This window comes from Microchirus variegatus (genome assembly GCF_963457635.1).
Source record: "Microchirus variegatus genome assembly, chromosome: 12".
NCBI lineage: Eukaryota > Metazoa > Chordata > Actinopteri > Pleuronectiformes > Soleidae > Microchirus > Microchirus variegatus.
Genome location: NC_139813.1, coordinates 9,679,846 through 9,692,156, shown reverse-complemented (window position 1 = coordinate 9,692,156; position 12,311 = coordinate 9,679,846). Strand labels below are relative to the sequence as shown.

The window sequence follows — 12,311 nt, the reverse complement described above, 5'->3', positions numbered from 1 at the left end:
TAAGACACAGGGCAAAACACGACCACACTGTGAAAATACTTCCAACGCCTGCACTTTACTTCTACTACACGGAGTTAAATGCACATAAACACTGGAAAACTTAGTCAAGTATTACAATTATTTATGCAAGTGATTTGTTTTTTTTTATGTTAAAGTGTAACAGCCCTTTTAATCTTGCAGTAAACTGAGCCAGCAGGTTAGCTTTGATAATATAATATATGAATATTAAACAGAAAAGAGACTAATTATATATATATCTCTATATATATATATAGGGATATATATATAGATATATATATATATATATACAAATAACACCTTTGACCTGCTGTTTATGCAGTGATTAACATAGTAATATTGTACTTTTAGTTATAATTTTAATTGAACAGCTCCAGGGTCATATTTCACAAAAAAAACACAAAAAAAAGAATGACCTATAATTTAAGATTCATTGAATTTACTTAGATTTAATGGATTTAAATGCTTATATGCATTCGTTTGGATTGGACATTATTATTTAGAGATTTAATGATATAAAATAAAGTCTTTATTCAGTCAGAGATGTCACTTATAAGAGTGACTCATTAGCACATGAGGTTGTAAATAAAAATGACTAAACCCAACTATGTTGAAAGCACAATGGGAGAAATCACATTTCCAGTCTTCCACAGAGCTGGCAACACGACATACATAGGAGCGGGAAACAAAACAAAATAAACGATATTTAGTGCCAATAAAATAAAGCTTCAGTTGTCTTCACACACTCAGCCTTCCCCGTAAAAGACGATCAATTCCTGCAATAACAAATCCAAGTTTTGACGTTTGTGGATTTTGAGGAAAAATAGCCACTCCAAAATACCAGAATGGCACACACACACACACCCTTGTGTGTTTCAGCTGAATACATGTGGTTAATTGTCACAGTGAATTAAGACCAGGCCAGTGTGGGTTTTTGAGTGGGCTGGAAGGCTGCAAAAGCAACACTGGGAATGTGGTCATGGGGAAGTAAGAAGTTGGACGTCTGGTATAGAACGCAGGGATTTTTGAAGAAACAGCCCATTCTGGGGATTTACTTGTGCCGTACACAAAGAATGAAAAGAGCGTCCTGGTTTTTTTCCCCACAGCTGAACACTAAGCTGTTGCCACACTAAGATGTCCCAAACATCCTGCATAGAAATAAGAGGATATCTTAGAATTGTGTGGTGCAGCGCAAATCTTTGACCCCCAGAATTACCAGAGTCTGACCCAAAATAGTTTCAGCTGAGCTCTGTCTGTACAAACTCACCCAAAATGGAAAAAAACAGAAGAAACCATTCACTGCTGCAAAATGAGTACACTTTTTTTCATTCCTGCATGAACACACGGGGATGCCTCATCGCTCAAATCCAATGGCTCTTTTATTTTCAAAAAGCTTCACTTAAGTATTTACAGTTTGTGCAAAAACATTTAAAGGTTTCAAGGACTTTACATTGTAAGTTCAACCTCAAGGCACATACATGGAACAACATCAATATTTTTGTCATGAGAACAGAAATTTAACTTTGGTTCCTAAGAAAAAACGTCTCGGTGTGGATGGCTAGCGTTAACACTGCGATCGTCTCGGTGATGAGATCCCCCCCCCCCCCCCTCCCCGACACAGCTGTTTTTTACATGCACTGTAAATTCCCAGCCCGACGTTCTCCAAAACCGTCGGAGAACTTTAGCGCCGTGCGGTTCCTCATACTGTATCTCAACCACCGCTGGGTGATTGCTTCAAAAAGGAAAGAAAAAAAAAAAAAAAAAAAAAAACAACAACAAAACTTTATAGTCCAGAACCTGGTATGACAAAATGAAAGGCTACGAAGCTAAATACAGTACATGCAGAAATCCTCGGATGAATGTCACTGGTTAACAGCAATTTGCAGTGAAGGTTTTTTCGCTTCGAGGGAAGACGAGACGACTTTAACTGTATTCAGTTTCAGCCTCTCGTGTGTTTATTCTGAATTCAACCTCTCAGTGATTAAACATAATTATTTCAATGTGAATCAATGAGCTTTAAGGGAAATTACTTCTCGGCACCCTGAAACAGTAATAAACCGACGCTAGCAGACTCCTCCAATACATTTCGTGTAATTCCATTGGTCACGGCGCTGCAGCCACGTTCTTTCATCAAGCAAGTAGAAAATTAAGAGTAATGTATGCTGCAAAAGCAACCACCAAAGCACCTTCCCCAGTCTTGGCTGAATCATTATCCATGCTCTGCTTAAAGTCTGGCACTATGGATGAACAGTCTTACTCGGCTTCTGCATGTCACGCCTGGTGTTGTTCTCCCTGTTAATACTGATATTGTTGCCGCCGTGGCTACAATCTGTTGGAGATATGTGCTTTCTGTCCTGCTGCCTCTTTGCGTCTCATCTTTTTTTTTCCTTCCACTCACAACTCGCTGTAGCTAATCATTCAGTCCTGCATAAAAGGTAAGGCAAACTCTGTTTCCACATTCACAGACGGGGGGGGGGGGGGGGGGGCGGGGAGAAACTATATACGTTGCAACACTTGAACCTGACTTGTTTGCGTGTGACCGGAGACAGGGTTTCATCTGCAACAGTGGGAAAACAAAAGCAATGCAACTGATGTTAATGATGCGGATACGTTTCCACGTGGAGTTGTCATGATCAGCTGGTGAAGTGTAGTTAGGTGCTATTCGTGATTATAAAGCAGGGTGGGTCAAAGGGTCAAAGGTCAGGTCAGGTCAGCTGCGAACCTGGTGCCTATGTGGACTGGATGTGCTGATATGTGGATATTAGTAGAAAAGTGTTTAAATCATTGGTTCTCAAAGTGCGGCCCGGGGGCCCATGGCGGCCCGCAGAAACATTTCTGGCGGCCCCGCAATGAATTACAGTTGATAGTTTTAATCCAGGAGCTACTAAGCTTGTTAAATGTTTATTGGACATTACTGGATACAGACCAATAAGTGTTAACAAAAGTACTGGGTATTCACCTGGTTTCTATATGGTGAATTTTAGTGTATTATTGGGTTATAAGCTGGTAATAAGCAGGTAGCTACAGCCCCCAATTACTAGCTATTTACCCAGTAAATATATGGTAACAGAAATGTGTTACTTGGTATTAACCTGTAATTAGAAGGTAAGAACAATGGCCAAAATACTGTGTAATTACCCAGTAAATTATAAAGCGTTATTATATTAATGCTTATATTACTTAACGCTTAACTGTAGAACTGTAATCTGGTCATTAAAATTAGTACAATTGGGATTTCTCACTGTTTTTTTTCCTTTGGCGGCCCTCAGTCCAATGTTGGGTTCAAAACTTTGAGAACCCCTGGTTTAAATGAAATGTGGAGATGCTTTGATAACCACAGAAGATCTTTATCACGAAAAAAACCCAACCTAAAGAAGCCTTGTACGTCAGTTTATTCATACTAGAAACTATTTTGGTTCAGGTACAGTGTGTAAGATTAAGCTGAATATCTCATTCACCCTTCAAGCATGTAGTAGAACCTATAGAAGCCTTGTCATAATAAAACTAAGTGTTTCATTTGTTAAATTTAATGATTTAAAGATTCTCATTCTGTGGTAATGAACATAATAAATACATTTATATGTGTGTATACTTAAAACCCTGTAAAATGACTTCATAATCCATTTCTGCCAAATGTAAATACTTCACCCTAAATCTTGCACACTGGTCCTTTAAAAGGAGCAGTTTCAAATAACGCTGAAAAAAAAACGAGTGGAAGATTGATACCAGTGGCACATCTGCAAAGAAAACAAAAAATCTGCCTACCGACATTTATTAAGCGCACAAGTGAACACAACATATTTTGTTTGTTTCACGCCTGCAGACACAGAAGAATCAAACTGACGCAATGTGGTTTCACGGCTTCGTGAAAAAGCCACATCAGCCTCACAGTTAACAGTGGTATTGGCTATGACTCACACAGAAAGAGAAATGAAATAGTCAAACAAAGATTTTGTTTTTTTTGCTATTTGTTTGAATAAACTGTTACTGGAACTAAAATATCAACAAATAGTCTTATTACAAACAAGCTTTTTTTGGATAAAACAAGGCAATGTTGAGATACACTGATTTATGTGTTAGTAAAATGTGCAGTGAACGCCTACATCTCCTCAAACCTAAATCTGAAAGCGCCTGATCTGACCTATTGCTGAAGTTACAGGAAGTGCTGTTACTTTTTGAGATAATTCACTCTGGTATCATTTGAGTACGAGCCCTTAAAAATGGTTTCTCTGTAAAGTTTTTTTTTGTTTGGCCAAGTCTGTGTTGCTTCTCTGCTGTGTCTGTTGAAGCAGCTGAATCCGCAAGAGTTAACACACACACACACACACACACACACACACACACACACACACACACACACACACACACACACACACACACACACACACACACACACACACACACACACACACACACACACACACACACACACACACACTCCCAGCATGAGCGCCACGCAGCCAAGTGAGAATAAGGTCTACATTTTTTCCTCCCTTTTTTTGGTGGAGGATTATGAACAGGGGGTCAAGGGGGGAGTGGGTGAGCAAAGGGGTTGGGCGGTGGGAATTCTTTAAGCTTGGCCCCTCAGAATAAAATCTTGTCAAATCAAATAAAGTCCTCTTAAGAGGTGCATAATGAAGACCTCTCTCTGGCACCTCAAAAAAAAGGCAAAGAGCTGCCACCGCAGCACATGAGCCGAGAGGCAGGAAACCGCTTTTAATTGAGCCCATGCAGGGATCAGAGGTGTCGCAGACGGAAGAAGGTACGACGTGAGAATCTTCATCTTGGAAATGAAATGCTGTGAGGTGAGGCGGGTGCATTGTTCAGGAGCGTGAAACCATAAATGAAAGTAGACAAGGCTCATAAACGCAGACAAAGGGATAAATGATGGTAATGTGCAGGATGAGCTGCTCAGTCACAAGTGCGCGCCGTGAGGATCACGGGGCGGAGTGCGATCTCATTGTTGTAATTTCCTAATTTATCAAAAAGCCCTAATGAAACGCCCGAGACAAGGCTGAAATAAGTGGGTGTTTAATTAGCATTATGTGTTTTTGTTCCTCAAAATTCATCACACACACACACACCCACAGGAACAGAGGGTCTTCCCCCATGACAGACCACAGCAGTGAAAATCCATAAAATGTAGCCAGCAAACCCAGAAAACATTGTTAGTTTTAAATGATTCCACATCATTAGGTAGCTCGATTAGCAATAATACTCCAAACAATACTTTGGCCATGACTAATGTCGCCTGGGTAATGGACTCGAGGGGAACGGTGGAGAAAAAAAAGCCATCTATCTGTCTTGCCTTTCTATTCCTCTGTCCCACACATGCCCCCTTGTGGCTTCACGTGCCAAAACAGTGAGGAGAAACAAAAAAAAGAAGCAGAGCAAATTAGGGCAGTTTTTTTTTTTTCAAACAGGATCTGTACGTCTCAGCACATCCATGAACCTAATTAGGAACAATAAACCTTTGTTGCTTTTAAAGCTCGTGTTAATAATTGCAGGTACTAACAACAAGAGCTGAACATGTGCATCCAGAATTTTCTCCAAAAGTGTCTGCAGACTAAAGCCCACCTTTGTTTCCACCGTTAAAGCGTCAGAACAAAGATGCTTTTAGAGTTAAGGCACTTTTGAGAAATTTCAGCCCAGGCTTTTTTTTTTAAGAGCACTAACACATTCTCCGCACACACACAACCAGCCACAGTGCTTCACACGTGATCACCGGTGCAGCTCGTTTCCTGCCTTGCTTCCATTAATAAGAAAAGTGCACTTCAATTCTCTTTTTTTACAACACGCCACCTATGAACCAGTGCTTTATTTCCACAGCGCTCTAATCAGCAGTGTTTGGATTTCCCCTGTGCTGTGTGTTGTCTTTACTACTGTTCTGTTGTACTGGAGTGTTTTCAGTGTGTCAAAGCGCAAAAAAGGCCATATTTTTTTGCTTCTGTGGTTAGCAAAGGATCCCAGCCCTCTGTTTAGCGCCCCCCAACATTCCCAAGGCTGACAGCGTTCGTCAGAAGCTACACACCCAGGGTGCCGTGATTGTACAAATCCTTGTTCATGTACAGTACTGACCATTTAAAACAACTTTCAAAACCCTGCTGATTATAAAAAAAAAGAAGAAGAAACGCTTGTATCTCTTTTCTAAGAATAAAAAAGATAGCAGAGAATCCCACATTATAATCCACAGTATAAATTACATTGTAGACAGAACTTGGAAATATATATAGTACAGTTATATTTCACTAGATTTTTTTTAATGATTTTATTGTCTACACAAACGGTGTATGTATGTGTATTTATGCATGTGTTAAGTGTGTGTATGTATGTGTGTGTGTGTGTGTGTGTGAATGCCGCTGTACTGTTTGCTGCTGCATCACGTTTGGCAGAACTCTGTACTGGGTACGTTGCTGCTCTTGCAGTAGGCTATACTGTTGTTACTGAGGTGACAGTCTCTAAATCCAATGCCCCCGTTGGGCGTATAGATGGGCTGAATGCGGAAATCTCCCTTGAGAAGCTGCTCATTGTTCAGCGCCACTATCTGAAAACTAGTCTCAGTCATCTCAAGAATGGAGTTATCCTTCTTGGTCCCGGCCTCACAGTAGTCGTCTTTTCTCCTGCCGCGGTTGTATTTCCACTTGTTCGACTCCGACCGGCTCTTCCTGTGCATGTGCCAGCAGAACAGACCGAGCAGTGTTACCAGGATGATAAGAACCGCCCCACCTATGATCCCGGCCATTAGCAGAGTCGAGTTGATGCTCTCCGGAGGAGCTTGGTCTCTGCCAGGAGGCTTCGTAGACAAAGCAGACTTGGTCCTGGCCTCGGAGCATATGGTATCCTCTCCAGGCCTGTAGGAGTTAAGGGTGTCCAGCACGTGCACGCAGATCCGATACACGGATCGGGCTTCCAAGTTGGTGAGACTAATATGCCGCTGCCCCCCACTCACCGTCCGCTCCCGCATTCCTTCGTTTATTTGGGTTTGGCCTCTTTTGACCCAGGTGACCTTGTACGCTGTGACAGTGAAATAAGAATCCCAGCTCACCTCGATGTTGGTCGAGTTGATCACGTTGAAGGAGATCTGAAGGGGGTCCTCATAAGGAGGCAGGGGCCCAGGAGGGTTATTAGGGACTGGGGGTAAGGGAGGAGAGGGGGAGTCAAAGTAGTTAGGGATAGATGTAGTGATGACATTGGACATCCTGGTGGTGACAGGCGTAGTAGTGGGTGGCGGAGGGGGAGTGGAGCGGAGGGTGGGCCACGGTGGCTGGTTGGCATTAACCGGGCACTCGATAATATCCAACGTAAGCTCTCTGATCGCCATGCCGCGCACCTTCTCTGGGCTCTGGCAGACAAACCCTCGGGCGTTGATGGAGGAAGGCAACGATTTGAGCCACACCACCACCCATTTCACCGCACAGTCACAGCGCCAGGGGTTATTACGCACCATCAGATGCCTTAGACTAGACAGGCTATCGAACACACCCTGCGTCAGAGTCTGAAGCTGGTTGGTGGAGATATCCAGTTTTTCGAGCCTATTTAGTTCAGCAAAGGCTGCCACAGGTATCTGGTTGATCTGGTTCTCTTGCAGGCTGAGTTTGGCTAGCGACTGGCTGGGTAGGAGGGGAGGGGGGAAGGTGAGTGAATTTCGGGCCAGGGCCAGCTCACGGAGGCTAGCGAGCTCCTGGAAGGTCCCTGGCGCAATCCCCTCATCCGTCAACAGGTTCCCATCCAGCAGAAGGCGCTGCAGGCGTGTCACATTCTGAAAGGCTTCCTCCGCAATAACAGCAATGCGGTTCTCATCCAACCGAAGCTCCTTCAAGTCCTCGGGGAGGCCAATTGGAACACTGCTTAAGTGGTTCTTAGTGAGGAAGAGGAGTTTGAGGCTTATCGCCTCCCTAAAAGCCCCTTCTTCCACCCCCACTGTGGAGATGGAGTTATCATCAAGGTGCAGCTCCTCTAATTTACTCAGCTGAGCCAGGGCTGCTTTGGAGATTGTTTGAATATTGTTCTCCTGGAGATGCAAGACCCGGGTGTTTTTGGGCAGATTGATAGGGAATTCGTCCAGCTGGTTGCCGTAGAGAAACACAGTCTCCACAGAGGCTAGATTGTGAAGTTCCATAGGGAAGCCAGCGTTGTTGATCTGGTTATTATGTAGGTAGAGGACCTTGTAGCCCTCCTCCATACCCAGAGGCACTGATGTCAGGCTGCGTTCGTTGCAGTACACAAACATTTTGTCACAACGACACTCTGACGGGCAAGAGGTACCTGGGCTGAATTGCATCTGGAGGCTTAGGATGACAGTCAACCAAAACTGCAAGAACGAGGCCCAATCTTTATTCCAGGATCCAGCCAGAAACTCCATAGTGGAAAAGAAAATGGGGAAATGGAAACCAACAATAATAATAAAAAAAAATCTGCGTGAGGAAAAAAAAAAAAAAGAAATTCGGAAAGGCAATGACGTATATATCCACAAAAACTACTCACAAAAAGTCCAACTAGGAGAGTTAAATAATGATGCAGTTAGCTGGGAAAAGAGCAGGAAACCGTGGGAGTAATCCTGTAAACGCTAGTCCTCAGCTGAAGGGCGACGGTCTCATTAGTGGTGGTCAGTCCTCTGCCTGACTCCATCCATGCTGAGACATCAGACCATAGCCGGACTCTTCACTCGTTCATCCATGCAGAGCTCAGCCAGGGCCAATTTGAAGCCACACAGTAGAGAGCCACCACAGGCTCCACTCCTCTGTCCGTCACACACTGCTGGTCCCCGACCAGAGCAGAGTCCAGGGGGGGTGACATTTGGATCCAGAGACCTGTAGGAAAACAAAGAAATACCCGGATTAGTGTTTTCAGGGGTGGCCTGTTCTTGGGGAAAACGGGCCTCTCTTTTCCCTTTCATCCTGCTGTCTCTTTATTTGACATACAAACAAGGACACGCATACCAACTGTATTTCCCTCTCCCAAATAGACATAGAGCCACAAAACATACTGTTCACTGGCTGATGTCATATTATGCAGTGGATATTTAAAGGAAAAAAAAAAAAAAGGAGGAAAAAAAAAGTCAAACCATCTGATAAATATTCAGAACAGCCCTTTGCACATCCGGTCTCGCAGACATAAAGAAGGCTTTTATCCCTTCTGCTCCATCAAAGGAAGGAATAGACCAGTGCAAGGACAGACACTCGTGGGTTCATCGAGGGTCTGAGCAACATCAGTGTTGCTTAATGGAAGAAAAAAAGTGTGAAACGGACGAGAATGCACAAGATGTTTGTGTGCCAACATGGACGCTGTTTCCTGGAAAAGCAGGAAAAAGGAGTTCAGACTTTTTCGTCTTTCGTGGCAGAGGTACACACGCAAACAAAGTGCTTACAGTAAACACAGTCTCTTCCTTGAGGCCTTAGGTGGAGTTAGTTAATATCCGTCGGCCTCAGCACACCTTCATCAAGCTAAACAGTGAAAGCTGCGTGGAGTGGAATCGCTAAAGAAAAAGGGGAGACGGTCAAGGAGTCTGCATACGAGCTCCTCCCCCCCGGCTGGAGTGACAAACATGACTGTCAAAATGAAACGGGACTGGGAAATAATTCAGTTGCTCCAACCTGCGATAAATGATCAATACGGGCCATTTTTCAGCATGAGGAGGTTTATCGTAAAGCACAAGGCCACTGGGTTCCAGTCGAACCCGAGATCCATTATTCCAAGTTTTATGACCCATCCAAACACCCCCCCCCCCCCCCCCCCAGCCCTCCAACCCTTCATCAGCCCCCACATGATTGAAAGATACTGGTCTGTCATCTGTAGCTCTCAGTTTAACCGACGCTCCCTCCCCGAGCTGGCGTGGGATGACAGACAACATTGTGTAAGAAAGGCTCCTTCTCATAAACACAGTAACGGGCATACGTGAGGATTTAAGTGTCCCGCAGTGTTTGTCAAACCTGGAAAAGCAACTGAGTCACATTATTTAAAAGGAAACACCTCAATTTAGGCCATTTTTGTATTTTTTTGTCTGTTTGTTTAAGATACATGCCTATGGCTGACTATATTCTGTCAAGGAAAGGACAGGAGGCTAAAATTAAAGTTATTTTAAAAAAAAAAAAAAGAAAAGGAAAAAAAAAATATCTATGCATTTGCCAGTGAGCCGAACCCAAACTCCCTGTGCTGTTTGTTGATGAGACGGAGCCTGCATGCATGCATGGGCTCTTTGTGGCAGCGATGGAGAAACAATCCTTTGACACACATCTGTGATCTACTTTTCTAAATTGAAAGAGCTAAATTTAATCAAATAAGCTTCAGGGATGGGGGGGGGGGAATAAGCAACCACACGAGGTGATAAAATGTGCTGCCACAGCAGCAGAATCAACAGCAGAAGGCAGCAGCAGCAGCATCGTGATTATTATAGCTGCATACATAAAATGTCACAAGGAAATCCAAATAATAATCTTAAAGCAATCAAATGGACATCGAAAAACAAGCCCGAGACTCATGTAGACATGGACAGATCGATGTGGGAAAGAGAGGGGGGGGGGGATACTTTTCTCCCCTCTTTCTTTTCTCGTTTTTTTTTTTTTTTATTTAATTTCCAGCCGAGGGAGCACACAGTTTCTCGCCACCAGATGAACACTGTGATAGCTATGTGGCAAGGGCAATCCGATTAAGACCTGGATTTAGCGACAGAAGAAAAACGCAATTAAAAGTTTAAAATGGATAGGGCATTTAAGAGGGCAATAAGAGGCGGATCAGGTGTGCTTCAAAGTCTGCCCAGCGAGCGGTGTTCATTTGAATGAATTATTTCAAAGGGGAATTGAAAAGCGTGCAGTGCATTGAGAGTGAAAGCCCCTCTCTCTCTCTCTATGAGAGGAAAGAAAAGGAAGAAAAAAAAGAGTCAGGTTTTTTTTTTCTCTGGGGAAAAAATGTGGAGCCGTGTTCTGTGTTCTTATCTTTCACTGCAAAACACACACACACACACACACACACACACACAGGTCCAATCAACGGACAGATAAACACACTATCAATTTGAATTATGATAGAAAAGTGAGAGTGAGAATTAGAGCCTCGGTGCGCGCCTTGCAGGAGCCTCCGGGCTGGGACTTAAACACAGATGGAAACATGTTTGCGCATCTGTTTAAAGCAGAATTTTGGGAACCATATTTGATTCTGGATTTAATTAGGAAAAAGTAGTCGCAGGGGACAGAAAACTTAAGACTCAAGGCTGAAAACAGTGAATTCCTCTATCGCTTTCCAAGTACGTCGAGAAACATCCACTGTACCTTTGTCGAGCCTTTATCCATCACAAACACCCCGCAAAAAACCCTCTTTCTCGACGCCTGTGTCCTTCACGCGGTCCCGTTGTAAAGGTCCGTTCTATCGCGCTGTTGCGAGTGGGTTCCGTTGAGCAGCTTGGACCCGCTGAGTCTCCAGAACAGCATATTTGCCTGCATGTGTCCTCTCCACGGTTTGGGGTGGCTGCGCGTCCGTCCGCACTTTTTCTTGATTTCTTTAATTTACTCAATATTATAAATATATATATATATTTCTTGTTGGGAGTTTTCCAAGCGGAGTTTTAACTCAACTGCGTCTGCAGCGAGGGAAGCGGCGGCAGGGCGATGGCAGCGTCCTCTTCTGCCGCTCCACACTCAGCGAAGTGTCCGCCGCCTGATCCTCCGCCACCACGGGCCATGACGCCCCGCTGCGTCCGTGCGCTGCGCTGCGCTCTGCGCTGGGAAGCTCCAAGTTGCCTTTTGGGGTGGCTGGTGGTGAACGCAGCCTCAGCGTCGGACTCCCTGCGAGTTGTTTTCTTAGATGGGTTCAGTTGATAGTGCGACGTGTGTGCTCTGCTCACCTCTCTCTCTCTCCCTCTCTCTCTCCTCTCTCTCTCTCTCACTCACTCCTCCTCCTCAGAATAAAGAATGCATCTCCCCCAGCAGCTCCGCGAATGGCTCTGAGCCACAGATCCTCCCTGCTGCTGCTGCTGCTGCTGCTGCTCTGCCCTCACACTGCAGAAAATAGTTTGTCTCTCAGCTTCACTTTTAGCCCTGCGCGCTCTCCGCCTGGCCCCGCACACCTTCCAGTCGCCCCGACGTCCACACAGTCCGTCCGTCCGCCCGAGCCTCCATTTGCATTTTAATCACACAAATCCCAGAGTCACATTGTCAATGAAAAATCACCACAGGACTGGCTGCTTTAATATATTCCTAGAGTTATGTTATTGTCTGGCTGTATCCTTGGGGGTCACTGTGTGTCCCTGAAGGGCCTTATTAGCAGCTACATCAGTGTAAGGAATATTCTCCATTCTTTTT

General features: G+C 44.2%; 1 protein-coding gene across 1 annotated transcript; it reads right to left on the bottom strand.

The window, feature by feature from the left end:
* Positions 1-6,397: 6,397 nt before the first annotated feature.
* On the bottom strand, positions 6,398-8,380 carry flrt2 (fibronectin leucine rich transmembrane protein 2; the record flags this gene model as incomplete). The annotated part of the gene is made up of 1 exon (XM_083899048.1): positions 6,398-8,380. One exon carries the CDS (start codon positions 8,378-8,380, stop codon positions 6,398-6,400), a length of 1,983 nt encoding a protein of 660 aa, XP_083755174.1.
* Between the last annotated feature and the right edge of the window lie 3,931 nt (positions 8,381-12,311).